The sequence below is a fragment of the Cucurbita moschata genome, unplaced genomic scaffold (genome assembly GCF_002738365.1).
Source record: "Cucurbita moschata cultivar Rifu unplaced genomic scaffold, Cmos_1.0 Cmo_Scf00015, whole genome shotgun sequence".
Lineage (NCBI taxonomy): Eukaryota > Viridiplantae > Streptophyta > Magnoliopsida > Cucurbitales > Cucurbitaceae > Cucurbita > Cucurbita moschata.
The window spans coordinates 2162797-2180457 of NW_019268531.1; the positions used below are offsets into that span (position 1 = coordinate 2162797).

Consider the following 17661-nt stretch of genomic DNA (forward strand, 5'->3'; position numbering starts at 1 on the left):
TTTTTTTTTTTTTTTTTTTTTTTTTTTTTTTTTTTTTTTTTTTTTTTGTTTGAGAAACAAATTATCCCTAAAAATGGAGCAAATTTTCAAAAACTACATATAACTTTTCTTTTTCCCACATCCTTTTATCCTTTTCCATCTAAATCTCTTTTTTTTTTTCCCTTCAAATTTGGTTTTCTTTAAACAAGTTTTAAATTTTCAAATTTTATTTTTGGTTAAATTATGAGTAGTTATGAGCTTTGCCATACACACATATACACACATATACATACATATACATACATATACATACATATACACACATATACATATATATACACACATATACATATATATACATACATATACATACATATACATACATATACATACATATACATACATATATATATATATATATATATATATATATATATATATATATATATAGTGTTTCAAAAGTTATAGTATTATCATTGGCATTTTAGACATTTCATAAAATGCTTTGAATAGGTTATCTATTTTTTTGGAATATTTTCAATATCCCAACCAGTTTTGAGAATTAAAAAACGGTTTTTTAGTTTATATTTTTTATTTTTCAATATATCTACTTCCACGGACCCATTCAAACTTCTAGCAAGTGATATATATATATATATATATATATATATATATATATATATATATATATATATATATATATTAATTTGACTCAAGAATTTTCAATTTTTTGAAACATAAAATTTTCAATTTCATCATATGAGACTTTGAACTTAAAGAAATGTTACAATTTTAACTCAGGTTCAATTATTGTTAATCAACTCACTTAATTTATTTGAAAATAACGTAAAAATCTTTCTAAACTCATTAATGTCAGTACAATGAAGTGTTGTAGAAAAATACCTTTGCGTCAAAATTCATAAACTTCAAAAAAAAAAAAAAATGCTAATTTTCTCTAGTGTTTATTATTATTATTATTACTTTTTTTTTTTTGTTTTACTATGGTTTATAATTTATTGAAATCTTAAGTTGATTCTTTTAATGATATTGGAAGTGGTAACTCAAATTAAGGGTTAAAATTGGAAGGGATTTAAAGGTTTTAGTAATTAAAGTCTCTTATTATTTTTAATGTAAAACACAGATTTAAAATTACATTCTCCTTTTCTTTTGATATCAAGCAAGAATTCATTCGAAATCCATGTAAATCAAATCAGGAGCACTCAAAGATATACCGGAGAGAAAATATCAAAAACCTATCCAATGTAGACCTTAACTTAAACAAGTTGAAAAAGTGACCCTACATTTGGATTTATGCAATGATAGAGACTTGCAGAACACGAACATCAAATTGTTGAAACTTACAAACAAAAACGAGCATGAATTTTGAGATTGAATGTTGAACACAACCAAATTGTAAATTTCAAAATCAAAATTGATTCTCCCCTAAACCCTAATACGAAGAAGAAGAAAAAAAAGTAGTGAGTGAGGGACAAACCTATTGAGTTCTTGGATGGATGATTTGCAGAATTCAGAATCCTTTCTTCATCATCATTGATCTTCGAGCATAATATATGCAATTCCCTTGAATTCCTTCCAAATCTGTTGCCGGAACAGAGAAACTGCTCTCCCTCTTCCTCAAGAACAACGCTTCATTCCCTAAATTCTCCACCTCCTCCAATCTTCTTCTTAGGTAGTCATCATTCAAATCCACTTTATACACTTTGATTTCAACCTCTTCCTCTTCTTCATCTTCATCTTCATCTTCTTCTTCTTCTTCTTCTTCTTCTTCTTCTTCCTCACTCTCACTCCCACTCTCGCTCTCACTGGAACCAGTCTCAGTGTCACTCACATCATCGAATCGATCCACCACGTAAACCTCGCCGCCGCACTCCACCATATGTTTCTGTTTACCTGAGCTACACAATGGAGGAGAAATCAGCACTAATTTCATCGACGATGAATTGATCGAGAAAACTATTCCTTTTCTATCAACTGCATAGAACTGTCCCCTGCACGCAATCACATCCCCGCGGTCAAAATTATGTTCCTCAATCAATGTCCATTTCTCATCTCCAAGTTTAGCGAAACCTAATTTTCCGTTTTTGTACATCGCTAAAACGGTGCAGTTCTTCGCGTCGATCCAGGGAGAATCGGGGAACATTACGACCTTGCTAATTTCAGGAACACAAACGCCGTCGGTGTTTACAAGCACATACGATTTAGCCAATTCGTGAATTCGAAATTCCAGTAAGTTCACTTCCTTCTGAAAGCTTTCGAAGGTTAATCGAAGATTAGACAGGTTAGCAGGAGCCAGAAATCGGAATTTACCTTTCTGTGTAGTCTCCACCACGGCAAACCATCTCTTCGCCGCCGCAGATGAAGAAACCGCGTTATTTTGATGGAAATCGAGGGGACTGAGGCGATAGATTATCTTTCGAGTGAGTATACTGTATCTGATTGGATAATCAGCGTCGTCATTGCAAGGAGAAGGAACGTGGAGAGGTAGAGCAGGAGAAACGTCGTTGAACGGAGGAAACGAAGCACGCAGTGATCGGCAGACGCCGCGACATCTGAGGACATCGATATAGGTATCAAGGTATTTTCCGATGACCGTCCAAAGTTCAGGAGGGAGATCGGACCACTGTACGCAGCTGTCGTCCATCGGACGAGAAGAATCTGCTCCGCCGCTTTGAGAATGATGCGGGGAACAACCACCGATTCAAAAAAAAAAAAAAAAAATCGCCGTAAATCGGTAAATATATACTATTTTTGGGCGTTTAGTTGGAGTTTTAAAAGGGTGGAAGTGGGTTTAAGCATATATATAGCCCACGTTTAGTGGTATAATTTGGATTATTTACAGTAATTAATGATTTTAAGTGAATTTAATTATATATATATAAATAATACACAAAATATTATGTTTCAAATAATTTTTTTCTTAATTAAAAAGAAATGCGCAATCGTTGACTAGGGCTCCATCCCTCGAGAGCATATAACTACTCCGAAAAGTCAAATAGGAGAGCACTCGAACACCCTTCGCTAGGGCTCCATCCCGTAAGAGCATATAATTGCTATGAAAAGTCAAATAGGTGAGCACTCGAACACCTTAACTAGGGTTCATCCTTAGAAGTTTGAAAAGTCAAAGGAGAGAACTTGAACACGCATTTTGAGGTGGATTTACTACTTAGACGTTGATAGATACTTTCATTAACTATCCACTTGGCACTTGACTACATGTGAGCACCATAATTGGTATGTAGATGGTGTATAACTACTCAAGTTCACTGCTAGCAGATATTGTTCGTTTTGATCGGTTATGTATCGTTGTCAGCCTCACGATTTTAAAACGTGTCTATTATAGAGAGAGTTTAACTCTACTCCGACTAGTGTCTCACACTGTTCGGTGACTTACTCTAATGACAGATATTATTCGTTTTGGTCGGTTATGTATCGTTATTAGTCTCACAATTTTAAAATGTGTCTACTATGGAAAGAGCTTAGCCCTACTCCAACTAGTGTCTCGTATCGTTCGATGACTAACTCTAATACTATTTGTAATACTCAAAGCTCAACAGCTAGTAGATATTGTCCACTTTGGCCCACTACGTAGCACCATAAGCCTTACAATTTTTAAAGCGCATATGTTAGGGAGAGGTTCTCACACCCTTATAAAAAATGATTCGTTCTCCTCCCAACATGACAATATTTGTTATAATGCTACCAATGCTCAAATTATAAACATGATGAACTTGCAGCAATTTATATGAGTGAATCTCTGCTCCCATTGAAAGATCAGAAACAAGAAGATTGGTATGTTTGCAGAGAAATGGCGAAGAAAGCATACTTGGTTCTGTGATATTTGATGATCCAGACGCCAGTTTCCTTCCAGCTGCTAGTTTTCATGGCGATGTGGAGAGGCAGCAAACAGGATGTCCTACAATAGTTGTGGAAGAAAGCTCAGAAAATATCAATGAAAATTTAAGAAAGTTGAGACAAAATGGAATTGAATTTGACCTTCAGGGGGGGAAGGGATTTGGAGAGCCAAATCGGCGGCGGGCTGAAGATTCCGATGCGTCCAGGATAACACAATATGTTTCCGATTCTTCCTCCTTCAAGATCGAACACACGGCTGAAACTTCTTTTAGAGAACTCGTTGTCGTTAACATCGGTGTAGTAAATGCAATTCTCTTTGCATCCTTCAAATTCTGACGCTTCAACTGATAAACAACAGTCGTTCCCCAATATAATCGATCGATTCCCCAAATTCTTCAGCTCCACCCATGTCCCCCATTCTTGATCCAGCTTATGAGCCTTGAAATCGACTGCTCTTGGTGACGAATCGTTATCCGGCCGTCGAAATGGAATCGCCATTGGATGTGCGTCGTCCATGATATCGGTTGGATGTTGAACCGAACGCTCTTTGTCGAGGAACCGATCGATTACCAGAAGTTCGCCGCCGCACTCTACCAAGTGCTTCTGCTGGCCGAGACCGATCAGAGGAGGAGAAAATTGTACCAATCGCATCGATGAATCGATCCAGAAAACAGTTCCCCATCTATCGACTGCGTAGTACTGCCGATTGTAGACAATCACATCGTCGTAGTGGAAATTCTGTTCGTCGATTAGAGTCCATTTCTCGTCTCCAGATCTGGCAAACCCTAACTTCCCGTCCTCAAACACTGCGATTACAGTACAATCTTCAACGTCTGGTCCGGTGGATTTAGGGAACACCATGACTTTAGCGATTCCAGGAACACAAGCAGTATCAGTGTATTTGAGCGAATACGATATGGCTAATTCGTCGATTCGAAGATCCAGTAAGTTCAGTTCCTTGTGTTCTTCCGGATTGCATCGCATTAGGCGCTTGGACAGAGGATGAAGAAACCGCATCTTACCGAGCTCCGATTTCTCCAGCTTCACCAGTCGGCCATTCTGGTTAGAGGAAGACGAGTTAGGGCTCTGTTCGTGGATGAGAGGAGCGAGACGATAGAAGGTACTTTGGGAGAGGAAGGCGTCGACGAAGAGACTTGCAGTGTTGATTGGGGAGGGAAATCGGAGACGAATAGGAGGAGATATTTTGGGGACAGGAGGAACAGAGGACCGCCATGATCGGCAAACGCTGCGAAATCGGACGGCATCGATGTAGTTGTGAAGGTGTTTTCCGACTGCCAACCATATCTCCGGCGGGAGTTCCGACCACCGCACTCCGTTGTCCATTTTTAATTCGTGGATGGAACTGGGCTTGCATCAATCCTGTCCATGGAATTCCCATAAATAGATAAATAAATAAACAAATTCAATGATTGGGATAGTGTGGTCGTCTTTATTTGTTTTAAACATATATATATTTTTTTAAATACTTTATTATAATAATTTTTTAAAAAATTTATAATTTAATATTTATTTTAATCATTAAATTGCTATCTAAACTTTTTAAATATTAATTAAAACCTTTATTTTAATTTCAACAAATTAATGATGTAATATAAAAGTATTATTTTCTAGCATACTACTAAATTAGTATAAATATCCAATTAATTAAAAGCATAATTAAGTTAGTCAATCTATTTGGCTAAATTTAACGTATTAATGTAACTTATTTTCATCGTGACTTAACTAATTAAATTGTATTAGTTTAAAAACCTCCTTAAATTTATATTAATTTTTTTAATATATATATTTTGTTTGTTAATAATTGATTAAAAACATTATTTCCAACCTAAAAAAAATCTAACGCTCAATTTTTATTTATTTATTTATTATTATTATTATCATTTTATCTCAAATGGAAAATCATTTAAATTCAGTGAAATGAAAGTGATTTTAACAATTTTGAATGGAACATAATCTATTGTTTCGTTTGTGATTGTGAAGTGTCTAATGTGTCTCGAGGTAACTTCAAAAATCAAGAAGTTATTGATGTTGTTGTAGAATAATCTTCACAATTTGGAGGGAAAATGGTGTTTTTTCGATAAGTGGAAGCCTGGCTCGAGATCCCTTATTAGCTGGGAGCACCTACTACAAGGTTCAAACTGTGTTCAAACCTGTAACATCTCAAGGCCACTACTAGCTGATATTGTCCATTTTGGCCCGTTACATGTTATCGTCAGTCTCACGGTTATAAAACGCGTCTGCTAGGGAAAAGTTTCCATACCATTATAAAAAATGTTTCGTTTCCCTCTCCAATCGACGTGATATGTCACAACCCACCCCCTTTTGGAGTCAGCATCGTCGCTGACACTCGTTTGTCTCACTCGTTTGTCTCTCCAATCGATGTGAGATTTCATAATTGACTACCTTTTAAGGTTTAACGTTCTCGCTGACACACTGCTCGGTGTCCACTCCCTTTGGGTCTCAACATCCTCACTGGAACACTGCTCATGTCCACCCCCTTGGAGGCTCACCGTCCTAGCTAGTACATCACCCAGTGTCTGACTCTAATATCATTTATAGGCCCAAACCCACCACTAACCGAGCTAGTAAATTCTCAAACACTTTTAGTTATTCCTAGTTAGAGCTAGGAATCTTTCCTTCTCAAACCAAAGCTAGCAAATTCTCGAACACTAAGGCATCAAAATCATTGAACTGCTAATCAGCCCCAAACTCCCAATGTATGCATTTCATATTCATATTCATTGTGTTCACAATTCAAATAAGCTCTCATGATCAATGATGAATCAAAATAGTTACAATTTACACTGCACACAAACTGTGACATTCATAAAAGTGCATAACATTATCTCTGATGATCCTTAGAGAATACCTGGTTAAAGGCTACAGAGCCATGTTGGGAGTCTACAGCTTCCACTGAAACGCACCACACCTTGTTGCATTCCCATGGATTGAGGCTTCCAAAATCCTTCTTTCTTTGAGATCGAACACAGCAGGAACACAGTCCTGGCTGAACCACCCTTTTTGTTTGTGGTTAAAATATATGCAATTCGCTTGAAACCCTTCAATTTCCGAAGCCGAAACAGAGAAACAGCTACCGTCCCCCAAAACAATGGCTTGATTCCCCAAATTCTTCACATCCACCCATCTTCCCCAATCTTGATCCAACATGTACACTTTGAAATCAGTTACAATGTTAGGATTATTGCGAATGCAATCATCTGGATCAGGTTTGAGCAGAAATCGATCCACAACATAGAGTTCGCCGCCACACTCCACTAAATGTTTATGATCCCCAAAACCACACGATGGAACAGAAAACTGTACCGATTTCATCGATGAATCGATCCAGAAAACTGTTCCCCATTTATCAACAGCATAAACCTGCCCCTTGTACATAATCACGTCGTTGTAGTGAAAATTAACGTCATCGATTAGCGTCCAATTGTCATCTCCATGTTTTGCAAACCCTAATTTACCTCTTCCATAAACTGCGACAATGATTCTGGTCCTAAAATCGGTCCAGCCAGAATCAGGGTACATTATAACCTTGGTAATTCCAGAAACAAGACCACCACGAGTGTATTGAAGCGCATACGATTTCGCAACCTCATAAATTCGAAAATCGAGGAAGTTCACATCCTTCCGAAAGGTTTCGTCATCGAATACAACTAATAGATTAGAAAACAGATCTACAAAACGGACTGTACCGAGTTTTGCGCTCTTATCCTTCGTAAACAACCTTGAAGAAGAAGAGTTAGAAGTTCGATGATGATGGAGAGGACTGAAACAATAGATTATCCTTCGGTGGAGTAAGGTGTGGCCAGCGGCAAGGTAACCACGGCCAGCGTTGGCGGGGGAAGGGAATTGAAGAGGTGAAAGAGGAGAAATGCCGTCGAAACCAGGAAGAGAAGCTCGCCACGATTTACAGACGCTGCGAAATCGGAGGACATCGATGTAGGTTTCGAGGCGTTTTCCGATGACCAGACAAAGTTCAGGAGGCAGATCGGACCACCGTACAGGAGATCTCTTCATCGGAGTCTTGGATTTCACCCGGATGAAAGTTCGTCTTGACTTGAAAGAATCGAAGTCTACTCCCATGAATAAGAAAACGATCAGATTAAGCATGCTTTTAAGTAAATTATATAAAAGATTATGCCACTAATCTTACTTTATTATTAATTTTACTTTTAAAATTATTGATGAATAATCCCTAAATCTTTATATCTTCAAAAATTTTCACTTTTTTAAAAATACATTTAATTAAAAATACCCTTAAAATGTTTGTCAGCAAATATTTTTGTTCATATATTTACGGTAAAATTTTAATTTTTTTTTTTATTATAAGGATAAGGAATGTTGATACTACTTTTAAAAATAGTTGAATCGTGATTATTTATACCCACGATTCAAATCAAGATTTGGAATTCCCGACATTCTCCCACAACATAGTTTCATTACCTACTCCTCGCTTCTTACGAGTAAAAATTATCCTTACAGATCAATACGAGTCCTTCCAGCACCTCACTTACATGCATCCCACAATTAACTATGAAATTTCAATGATCGAGCCATTGAAAAAAAAGAAGAAAAAAAAAAAAAACGTACCTTATTGATATATGTAGTGACTTTCAATTCTTTTATATCTTTCACAGCTATCTCTATGTTTATAGTTACTCACATTCAAATGTAGTCTCTATTCATTCATATATTATTATTTATACGAAAAATTAACAATTTATTTGATTAGAAAAATAATTTATATAATAAACATTTACTCAGTCAATTTGCATTTTACTTTTAAATATTTTAAAAATTACAATATCCACGTTAAAGTAAAAAGCTCACATAAATTGAAAAAATTGAAATTAAAAGTACTGGTGCAGTGAATCTATTATTTCCTTTAATATTATTAAACAAAATATTAAATAAAAATACATAAATATTTTCGCATTAATTTAACTATTAATTAAAATCTAGTGAATCTATTATTTCTTTTTATATTACTAAACAAAATATTAATTAAAATCTAGAGAAGAGGATAGAATTAAAAAGTTAGAGGAGTTAAAATTGATTATACTTTCTCCCGCAAATTCAGTTCAAGTCTCACTTTCTCTTCTTCGATGGTAATTTCGGAGTAAACTGCGACAAAACTCTACGCCCCAAACGCCGATGTAAAATTCCCCCATTTCTTCATGGTTTGAAGATGATCATGGATGCTTGCCACCACCGCGACTTCTCGGATCGAATAATGGACCGATACATTCGTTTTTTTCCTTGTCTTTCCGATCCTGGTACGTATTAGAACCTTTTCCCCTTTGAATCCTTCATTTTAGACTCTGGGAAGTGAGATGGGAACTGAGTAATGGATGCAGGTTGTTTTCGCTTTTCCTCATGTTTTTATGCGGTTTGGCTTCACTAATTTACATTGCCTTGTCTGAATTTTAGTTGAACTTGAGGCTTTCGTCGTTTGTCTGATGGCTGTTTCGTTTTTTTTTTTTAATCGTTACCGTTGTGTTTTTCGTGTGGATTTTAATTATGTGGGAAGTGGGTTTCAGCTAGGAGATCTTCGTTGGGTTTAAAAGTAGCATTGGTGATGCTGCACCTTGTTTATGCTGGAGTTCTATTTGCACTCGACCGGCATTTGATTGAAGAAATCAAGATTAAACCATGGTATGTTGTTGTTTGGTTTTGGTTTGGGTCTCTAAGTTCGAAAAAATTGGGTTAGCTACTACGTTTTCTTCTGGAAGTTCTCTAAGATTATTCTGGCCGCCATGTTTATTTTGTGACTTTAAGCTATCTACTACCTGTCAACTTTAGCTTTTATGTGCATCAATTGAATGGCATTATCTTTCGATGTGAAGTTTAGTTGGGTTCTCAGAGTGGAAAACGCAAAATTTAAAGAGTTGATACTTTTATATTTCCTCCAAAAGAAAGAAGGACTAAGAGTATGCTTCAATATACTTTCACCTTGACGAATCTTTCACGGTTGTTAAATCATACAAAGTTCGGAGTCATGAAATCTATGACTTCTAAGATGTTAGAATATGCGACTACTTGTCTCGTGTGTAGGTTATAACATGATATGGGTCTCAAAACAGGGGTGTTAAGACTATTACACGAGTTCTTTCTGCTGTCTTCTTTTTGTAAATTAATATGTAGAAAGTAATCAAGAGCCTTGCAAAAAGATATTGCAACATATCGGGAGAGGCCTTGGGGCATTTGCTAGTGTGTGTTCCGGTCTTAATCTATGGTAGCTAGTGATAGTGTACGGGTCATTTTGGTTACTATGCATAATAGCTTCCTGTAACTGTTCCTATCTTAAAAGGTTTCCAACATCTTTTTTTTTTTCCTTCATAATTCTCAGGTATACGGCTTCATATTTGTTGCTTTTCGTTGCTACCCTCATTCAATACTTTTTAACATCATGTTCATCTCCTGGGTAAAGGCCACTATCTTGTGTTTCCTTGGCATCTCTTTTTATATAACTATATTTCACTTTCCAGGAGAATTTAACTACTTTTTTCTTCCTTTGCCCCCTTTTGTTCAGCTATGTACTCGACGCCATGAGGGCTGCTAATGAAAAAGATATTGCTTTTAGTAAGGCATCAAAGTAAGTTTTATCACCATTCCTTTAGTAAGTATTTAGTGGGAGAATAACCAATGAATATGATTTAAATTTAAAATTACTTATTTGTTTTCTAAATGTTTAAGCAAAGACAGCCTGCTTCAAGCAACAATGTAAATGTGGTTGTTACTGTAGACCGGAGCCCTTCTGGAAATAATGTACAGGCAGATGTAACATCGTGGACAAAGATGGTAATGGACATGTATCCCCCTCGAACACCACTTAGGTAACTTTGCTTTGAGAAGAAAATTTTCGTTTCTAATTATATAATACGTGTTATATTTCCATTCAATGTCTAAGAAGTCGAATCTGGTAGTTCTCAAGCCGACTTAAAGTTGTGTTGCATATAACATGCATACACATTAACATGACATGGTTGTTTGCAGTGGTTTTGTCATCTTATTTAATTGACTATATTGAACTGAATCATTTTTAGTTTGAACATGGAGAAGAGGACTAAAATTTAGCTGGATGGTCAAGGAGTTTATTTGGCTTTTCGAGAAGCTTATGTCTTGGATTGAAGTAATTCCTTTAGGAAAAGTGATGCATGTTTTCACAACTCTGATAAATAAAGGCCGATTTGGGACATAAATTTTGCAATTGGACATGCATTCTTAGCTGTTTACTTTTCTTTTCTGTGATTCTGGACATCCACTTTTAACGCTCTCAATTTGATATCTATGCTAAAATTACTAATTTTTTTCCGGGCTTAAGGATGATAACACCTTAACCACTTCATACTTGCAAAATAAACTATTCTTTAAGTGCCCAAAATTCCAATACAATATGAGAATATCATTCATGTACGTGAAGTTGAGGAAAATTGTAACTGCTATCACTGCTTACCGTTTTCGATTTGTTTTGCAGAAATTTTACCTGCTCTTATTGCCATGTAGAGCAGGTACTTCACGCTATATCAAATTTTACTCAGTTTCTTGTGTTATTCTCATCATTGCTTCAATCAATAATCTTGGTGGCTCATAGTCTTGCATTTTTTTTTTGTTGAAGAGTAAGAGGCTGTATGGAAATTGTTTTGAAAAATCTGTTTAGGAGTTGCTTAGAAAAATAAACTTTCTTTTAGCAACTGTGATTGGTTGGCTAAGAACTCTTTTTAGGAACACCAGTGATTTGTTAAGGAGATTATACACTTGAAATCACTATTCACTAGCCTATGAATTTAGACATAGAAACAATTTCTCTTAATCTAAAAAAAATAGGATATTAAGAAAAGTAAACTAAAGAAAAATATCTAGAGACTACTACTTTTGAAAAACAATGACCTAAACATTTTTCTGATAATTAACTCTCTGAAGAATCTTCAGAATATCTACTCTCATTCCCTTTGAATTTTCTCTTGCTTTCCATATACTATAAGATAATTGTTATCGAATTGAACTGGAAAGTTAGTAAATCTTTCAAAACTTCCTGTCAATTTCGGTTGCAAAGATATGAAGTCTAATGAAGTAGAACATATGCACTGGTACTGAAACTTGGACTGGTTATAAAAATGATAGATGGATTAGGTATTATTTCTGTGAATTATTTAAATGAGTAATTTATTTTGGATGGTTGCTTATGCACATCAGCTCTGCTACTTATCTATCTAGTTTTAGTCTTCAACTTTTCCTTCATTAGTCCCACTTTTTTTTCCTTGTACATTTGCAGCCTCCACGAACAAAGCATTGCCATGATTGTGATCGATGCGTACTTCAGTTTGATCATCATTGTGTTTGGCTTGGGACATGTATTGGTCAGGGCAATCATTGTCGATTCTGGTGGGTTTACAATTTTGAGATGTCACAAATATTCAACTTCATATAAATTGATTGATGTGGTCGGTACTTCTTTGTGTGAATGTCTTTCATCACTTTAGCTGTTTTATGTGTTTCGTGATGCATTTATGTAAAATGTTCTTCTTAGAAGTTCTGATTCACTAAAAGAGTTTGGCAAATTGTAAAAAGCCTTGGATGGATTCAACAAAATAGTTATTGGGTTAAGAAAAACAATTGTACAAATTGTTCCAAGTTCCTATTAATTGAAGAATATTATTACTACTATAATTGCTACCACTACACTTCTACTTAATTGTTGAAATATACTGTTTACTGTGCTGCTTCTTTTTTCTGTCTTATATCTTTTAAGATAAATTCGCTTACAAAAGTTACTTTTGCTCACAATTTAGGTGGTACATTTTTGAGGAGACAGCTTTATGCTTGTGGACTGGCATATTGTTCATTTCATACCTCAAGGCTGATATAGTGCGGGCTTGGTAGGGTATCCTTCCGATGTTTTTAATGCACTAGAAGTTTTTAGCTTCTCAAGTAGTATTTCATGGTTAATTCCATTATCAAATCACCAAAGATAACGATAGGAAAAGTAGAAGCTGATAGGTTTGATGTGTGCAAGTGTCAGGTTTGAACTTCTAGTGTCAAATTCAGTGATCACAAACCATGAACTTACTAACTGATGCTGAAGAAAGATCTTTGAACGGTTTATTCTCAGGTGGAAGGCTGTGATTGTCATTGTGCTGCTGATTACCTTATCGATTGCGCTAATCTTTCTACTGCTCTTGCTTCTATTTCATAGGTCTGCTGATTACCCCCATTCTCCCAGTCATGGACGAGCATCTAAATTTAGTAGTTATGACCGATGACGTAGCTGTAGTTATGACATTGTTTCTTTTTGCAGCTATCTTGTCGTTACGAATCAGACAACATACGAACTTGTTAGACGTAGGCGAATCTTTTACTTAAGGTTTGCTCATCTCTTTCATTCTCGTGACAAAGCATTTCAACAAAAAAAAAAAGAAAAAAAGAAAAAAAAAAAGAAAGCCATTTTGGAAACTTTTCATTAAGATTCATATTGCACTTTGTACATGGAATGTTATATGTTAGACTTCCAAGATATAATGCTTTGGACGAGCATTTAAATTTAGTAGCAATAACAACCAGTTTGGTTCTCTGCAGGGGCATTCCTGAAAGAGTTTATCCCTTCAGCAAAGGAGTTTGCCACAATCTATACGATTTCTGCTGTCACAGAAGCAACATATATAACTTGGAGCCCCTGCCTTCAGCTCAGATGCTTGAAGAGCGATCGAGACTGTACACATGTTCGGACATCATGAGGTGTAGATGCTGCTGACTTATTACACTGTACTATTTGCTTAACATTCTTTCAGTTACCACTAGGTTATGGTGGTTGGTGTAGGAAGAAGCTTGCATGTTTCCTGCATCCCCTTCCCCATTGAAATAGCTGCAGCACAATTAGCTTAGGTAGCCTCCTTGCTTCTTCTGGTGTAAAATTGTGTGTTGGTGAAATAGATGCTTTATATCAAAACTGGCCCCTCAAATGGACCATATTGCATTTCTGACTTTCTCCAAATAGAAGTATAAACTGATTTGGTTTGGTTTTTGGCTTAACTAGCTGAACCAAGATGATTGGGCATTGCCATTTAGCCAATCTTACTAGACTCGAGTTCAGTTCAATTTGGTTTAGATTAGGTTCGTTCGGATTTCTGATCGCCCTAGAATTCAAGGACCCAAAGCCTACACACACCATGATAAACTTCATCAATATATCTCAACCAATATTGTATAAGAATTGCATTCTGAATACCATAATCTCTGATCTTTTTACAGTATTTGATTATATAGGGTGTTGTAAACAGCTAACAAAAGAATACTCCTGGTTTATTTGAATGCAATAAGGTTGAGTAATTACATGCATCATTGGCAAGTAATTATAACAACATTCTGACTAAGTTCAAGTTTTCCTGTACTTGAGAGCTTCAAAGCGAGCAGCAAGAGTGTCATAATCAGGCAGCTTGGGGTGGACACGAGATGAAGGTATCGGTGGAGGATTCCCATCAGGAGGTCGACTATCACCTCCGTCAGCTCCGTCGTCCATTTGAGTTTCTTCTTCACAATCCGATTCGTCGAACTTTATGTCGGTAGGATTATAGCTATGTCTCCTGTAAGCCATCTCATAATCTGTATTTACATTCGTTGTTCTCTCTTCTCCTGCCTTGAACTGATGATCAATATGATGAGAGCAGATCGGGGTAGAATTAGCAGGAGGGCTGAGATCGAAACCCGAGTCTCGAGCATCCCAATTCATGTCTTTATTTGCTAGATAGGCAGCTGCCTCTGCAGCAGCAATCGCTTGCTTCGCTGCTTTTGCAGCAGCTTCTGCGGCTGATGCTGTATCTTGAAAGTGCATACTTTCATCCTCTCTACCATTCCTCCTGCACAAGACACGACAATGGAATCGAGTCGAGGAACAGCTCCAATGGAGTGTATCAAATGGTTCCAATGTACCTTCCTCCTTACCTTTCAATTTGAGCATCATTTCCAGCAGATTGGCTTGCTGCTGCTGCAGGCTTCACAGGTAAGCTAGCAGCGCTAACGAAACTCCGAGGCCCGTCCTGATCAAACGACAATCGAAAACATCGGTAACTTATTACAATATTATCATCAGAGGATAGGAAGAGAGGGAGAATGGAACAGACAATAAGTTCTTCAGGAGGGTTTAGTAGCTCCTTCTCAGATTCTGTCGTATCCCATTCAATCTGGTGCTCCTTGGCAATCTCCTTCATTACTTTAAGCTTCACTTCACCCGCAGGAGTTCGAACAGAGAGCTTGTCAATGAGCTGGAAAATCAAACGCAAGCAATTCAATACAAATACAGCTCTATGAATATAACTAACTTATCACTATCACCCTCGCAGTTTTAAAACACGTTTTACTCAGGTACGAAATGAGCCACTTCGAATAGGTTCATTGCTCCGACCCAGAATACGATTAATCCGGCGTAGGCTACATGAGCCCCCAATAGTTTACCGTATAAACCCCTTTCCAACTAACGTAGGATCTCACAATCCATCCCCTTGAGGGCCAACATATAACAGTCCAAGCCCTCCATTCTCTTGAGGACCAGCATGTAACAGCCCAAGCCCACCGACGTTCCCTTTCAAGCTTCCCCTCAAAGCTTTTAAAAAGCATCTGCTAAGGAGAGGTTTCCACACCCTTACAAAGGGTGTTTCGTTCTACTCCCCAACCGATGTGGGACATCACAATTCACCCTCCTTCAGGACCCATTGTCCCGCTGGCATTTATTCACTTCTCCAATTGATGTGGGACCCCCACCAAATCCACCTCCTCGAGCCCCCAGCATCTTTACTGGCGCACGGCCTTGTGTCTACCCCATTTGGAGAACAGCCTCCTCGCTGACACATCGTCCGGTGTCTAGCTCTGATACCATTGTCTCTTCGGGCTTTCCCTTTCGAGCTTTCACTCAATGATTTTAAAATGCATCTAAAGGTTTCGACACCCTTATAATGTCGTGTTTTGTTCTCCTCTCCAACCAATTGGGCGTTAGTGTTACCAAAACCGACCATAAGTAAAAGGCCAAAATGTAGTTACCAGCCGATTCACTCCACAATTGGGCCTTAGATCAGTGGCAGCAGACACAAAATCCTTCCCATATTTCTTCTCAAAAACATTGGTAAGTGCAGAAAGCTCTGGAATCTCAGAGCACCTCGGAGCTGCAAAGATCAAACTAGCAACCCCTTCTTTCAGATCTGCCGGACATTCCCTGCACCAATTGATATTAACATCACAAGAAAATCCACCCATTACAGAGTAATTTAGTCCATTCTCCTTAAACGTTTCTACCTCTGTTTCGCTATAATTGATAATCTAGCCACAACCAACTCGCAGAAGAGTTCGATAATCTCATTGGCAGCCAAAACATTCTGTTCTCTTATCACATGTTCTACCTGAACATCACAACCTTCATTTCTTTGATTCAAACATTTCAATTTAATCGTTTTTAACGAAGGCGAAGAAATCGAAGATAGTGAATGACCCGAATCCGAGCAGTGGCGTCCTGACCCGACTGAAGAAGCAGAGCAATGTCGCGTCTCATCTGCTTTACCGCCGCCTCTCGCTTGTTCCTCAGCAGCTTTATCCTCGCCACCGCCATTTTCGCCGCTGTTTTACTGTCACAAAAGAAAAACCCCCAAAATCCAGAAGAAAAAACAAACGAATCAATCCCTATTCCTCTCAATTTTCCCACATTTTAAAACAAAAATCCGAAACCCATTTCTGAGAAACAATCGTAGTACCATTTGGAGGAGTTGAAGCCACGGCGGAGGAGGGAGATGAACTTCTTGATGATCCTGACGGAACGATCGGCGGCGCTCATGGCCGGAGAAAAAAAAGGGGTAACGAAGAAGAAGAAGAAGAAGAAGAAGAGTGGGATTAAGGAAGGTGAAAGTGAAACGGCCAATGGAAGAGCAAAAGTGTGTGACAGCTTGGGCATAAAAGGGGGATCGTTGAACGGCATATCAGCGAAGGAGCCCCCACTGCCACGTGGCCATTTTAGATATTAGCCGTTGGAGAGGATTTTGAAGCGCGAAGGAAGAATCCGATGTAGCTCCAGAGTGTACACGTGGCAAGGATAAACTGCCACGTTGGCATGATGTCACTTGTATTGAATAGTTATTTAGAAAATTACTTTTTCTCGCTACTTTTTTCGATAAAAAAAGATCACGGGTTGTAACGGGGTATGAAAATTTTGCATATCCACTTTGATACGGGGAGCTTATTCTATAAAAATGCTAGCAAAGCAAGGTCTCGACGACAAATGATACCTATATATGTGATACGATCAAGTCGGTGGTACCATTTCAGATTGGGCTGATCTTCTTAACTATGCACGAGATTGGGCTACTGTGATATGATTCTTATACCTAATTAAGGGATCTTACAATATACCCTTTTGTCTTTTTTCGTCATCGTACCTAATCGAAGGATCTGAACGGCCGAAACGTTATCCATCTCTGCCCACGGTCACCGTACTAATAAATAGATGAATTACAAATATTTTAGCGGATTAATTAATTAAAGTGGAATTTCAAAGCATAGACATGGACTCCATTTCTAGAATTCTTTTTCTTTTTGAATATCTAGAAAATGTTGACTGGGATCACTTTTTTTAATTTATATGATTTTCTTTACTTTATTCTTCTAAAAATCTTTCATTTTAGTCAAAGATTTTATTTTAAATATATAAATTTCAAACGAAATGGTTCGTCACGACGAAGATATTAGATAATTAATTTATATTAATAAATTAGACGACTCCCGAACATAAAATCCATA

General features: G+C 37.1%; 4 protein-coding genes across 4 annotated transcripts; 1 reads left to right on the forward strand and 3 right to left on the reverse strand.

Moving 5' to 3' along the window:
• Window positions 1–1327: 1327 nt before the first annotated feature.
• On the reverse strand, window positions 1328–3366 carry LOC111453410 (FK506-binding protein 4-like). Its single transcript, XM_023094509.1, has 2 exons — window positions 2308–3366; window positions 1328–1890 (listed from the first exon to the last, which is right to left on the reverse strand). The coding sequence occupies exons 1-2, from the start codon at window positions 2639–2641 to the stop codon at window positions 1508–1510; spliced, it is 717 nt and encodes a 238-aa protein (XP_022950277.1). The 5' UTR covers window positions 2642–3366; the 3' UTR covers window positions 1328–1507.
• A 129-nt stretch (window positions 3367–3495) lies between these two features.
• On the reverse strand, window positions 3496–7990 carry LOC111453467. The gene is made up of 4 exons (XM_023094587.1): window positions 6779–7990; window positions 6584–6677; window positions 3994–5220; window positions 3496–3913 (listed from the first exon to the last, which is right to left on the reverse strand). Exons 1-4 carry the CDS (start codon window positions 7969–7971, stop codon window positions 3872–3874), a joined length of 2556 nt encoding a protein of 851 aa, XP_022950355.1. The 5' UTR covers window positions 7972–7990; the 3' UTR covers window positions 3496–3871.
• A 955-nt stretch (window positions 7991–8945) lies between these two features.
• LOC111453409 (protein S-acyltransferase 10-like) lies at window positions 8946–13917 on the forward strand. Its single transcript, XM_023094508.1, has 11 exons — window positions 8946–9164; window positions 9429–9543; window positions 10238–10312; window positions 10421–10483; window positions 10590–10724; window positions 11366–11399; window positions 12164–12273; window positions 12681–12767; window positions 13001–13084; window positions 13187–13252; window positions 13465–13917. Exons 1-11 carry the CDS (start codon window positions 9077–9079, stop codon window positions 13637–13639), a joined length of 1032 nt encoding a protein of 343 aa, XP_022950276.1. The 5' UTR covers window positions 8946–9076; the 3' UTR covers window positions 13640–13917.
• Window positions 13918–14073: 156 nt separating this feature from the next.
• On the reverse strand, window positions 14074–16785 carry LOC111453408 (IST1-like protein). Its single transcript, XM_023094507.1, has 7 exons — window positions 16623–16785; window positions 16364–16496; window positions 16171–16274; window positions 15919–16090; window positions 15006–15146; window positions 14827–14921; window positions 14074–14741 (listed from the first exon to the last, which is right to left on the reverse strand). Exons 1-7 carry the CDS (start codon window positions 16700–16702, stop codon window positions 14261–14263), a joined length of 1206 nt encoding a protein of 401 aa, XP_022950275.1. The 5' UTR covers window positions 16703–16785; the 3' UTR covers window positions 14074–14260.
• Window positions 16786–17661: the final 876 nt, after the last annotated feature.

Excerpts from the sequence above, each read along its gene's own strand:
- LOC111453408 (XM_023094507.1), bottom strand. The coding sequence starts at position 16,702 with ATGAGCGCCGCCGATCGTTCCGTCAGGATCATCAAGAAGTTCATCTCC. Across the intron at positions 16,497-16,622 it reads GGCTTCAACTCCTCCAAATG|TAAAACAGCGGCGAAAATGG; the intron begins GTACTACGATTG and ends CTTTTGTGACAG. Across the intron at positions 14,922-15,005 it reads ACCCTCCTGAAGAACTTATT|GACGGGCCTCGGAGTTTCGT; the intron begins GTCTGTTCCATT and ends TCGTTTGATCAG.
- LOC111453467 (XM_023094587.1), bottom strand. The coding sequence starts at position 7,971 with ATGGGAGTAGACTTCGATTCTTTCAAGTCAAGACGAACTTTCATCCGG. Across the intron at positions 6,678-6,778 it reads GGTGCGTTTCAGTGGAAGCT|TGTAAATTGTAACTATTTTG; the intron begins GTAGACTCCCAA and ends GTTTGTGTGCAG. Across the intron at positions 3,914-3,993 it reads AATCCCTTCCCCCCCTGAAG|GACATCCTGTTTGCTGCCTC; the intron begins GTCAAATTCAAT and ends CAACTATTGTAG.
- LOC111453409 (XM_023094508.1), top strand. The coding sequence starts at position 9,077 with ATGATCATGGATGCTTGCCACCACCGCGACTTCTCGGATCGAATAATG. Across the intron at positions 10,725-11,365 it reads CCCCCTCGAACACCACTTAG|AAATTTTACCTGCTCTTATT; the intron begins GTAACTTTGCTT and ends TTTGTTTTGCAG. Across the intron at positions 11,400-12,163 it reads CTTATTGCCATGTAGAGCAG|CCTCCACGAACAAAGCATTG; the intron begins GTACTTCACGCT and ends GTACATTTGCAG.
- LOC111453410 (XM_023094509.1), bottom strand. The coding sequence starts at position 2,641 with ATGGACGACAGCTGCGTACAGTGGTCCGATCTCCCTCCTGAACTTTGG. Across the intron at positions 1,891-2,307 it reads GGTGGAGACTACACAGAAAG|GTAAACAGAAACATATGGTG; the intron begins GTAAATTCCGAT and ends TGTGTAGCTCAG.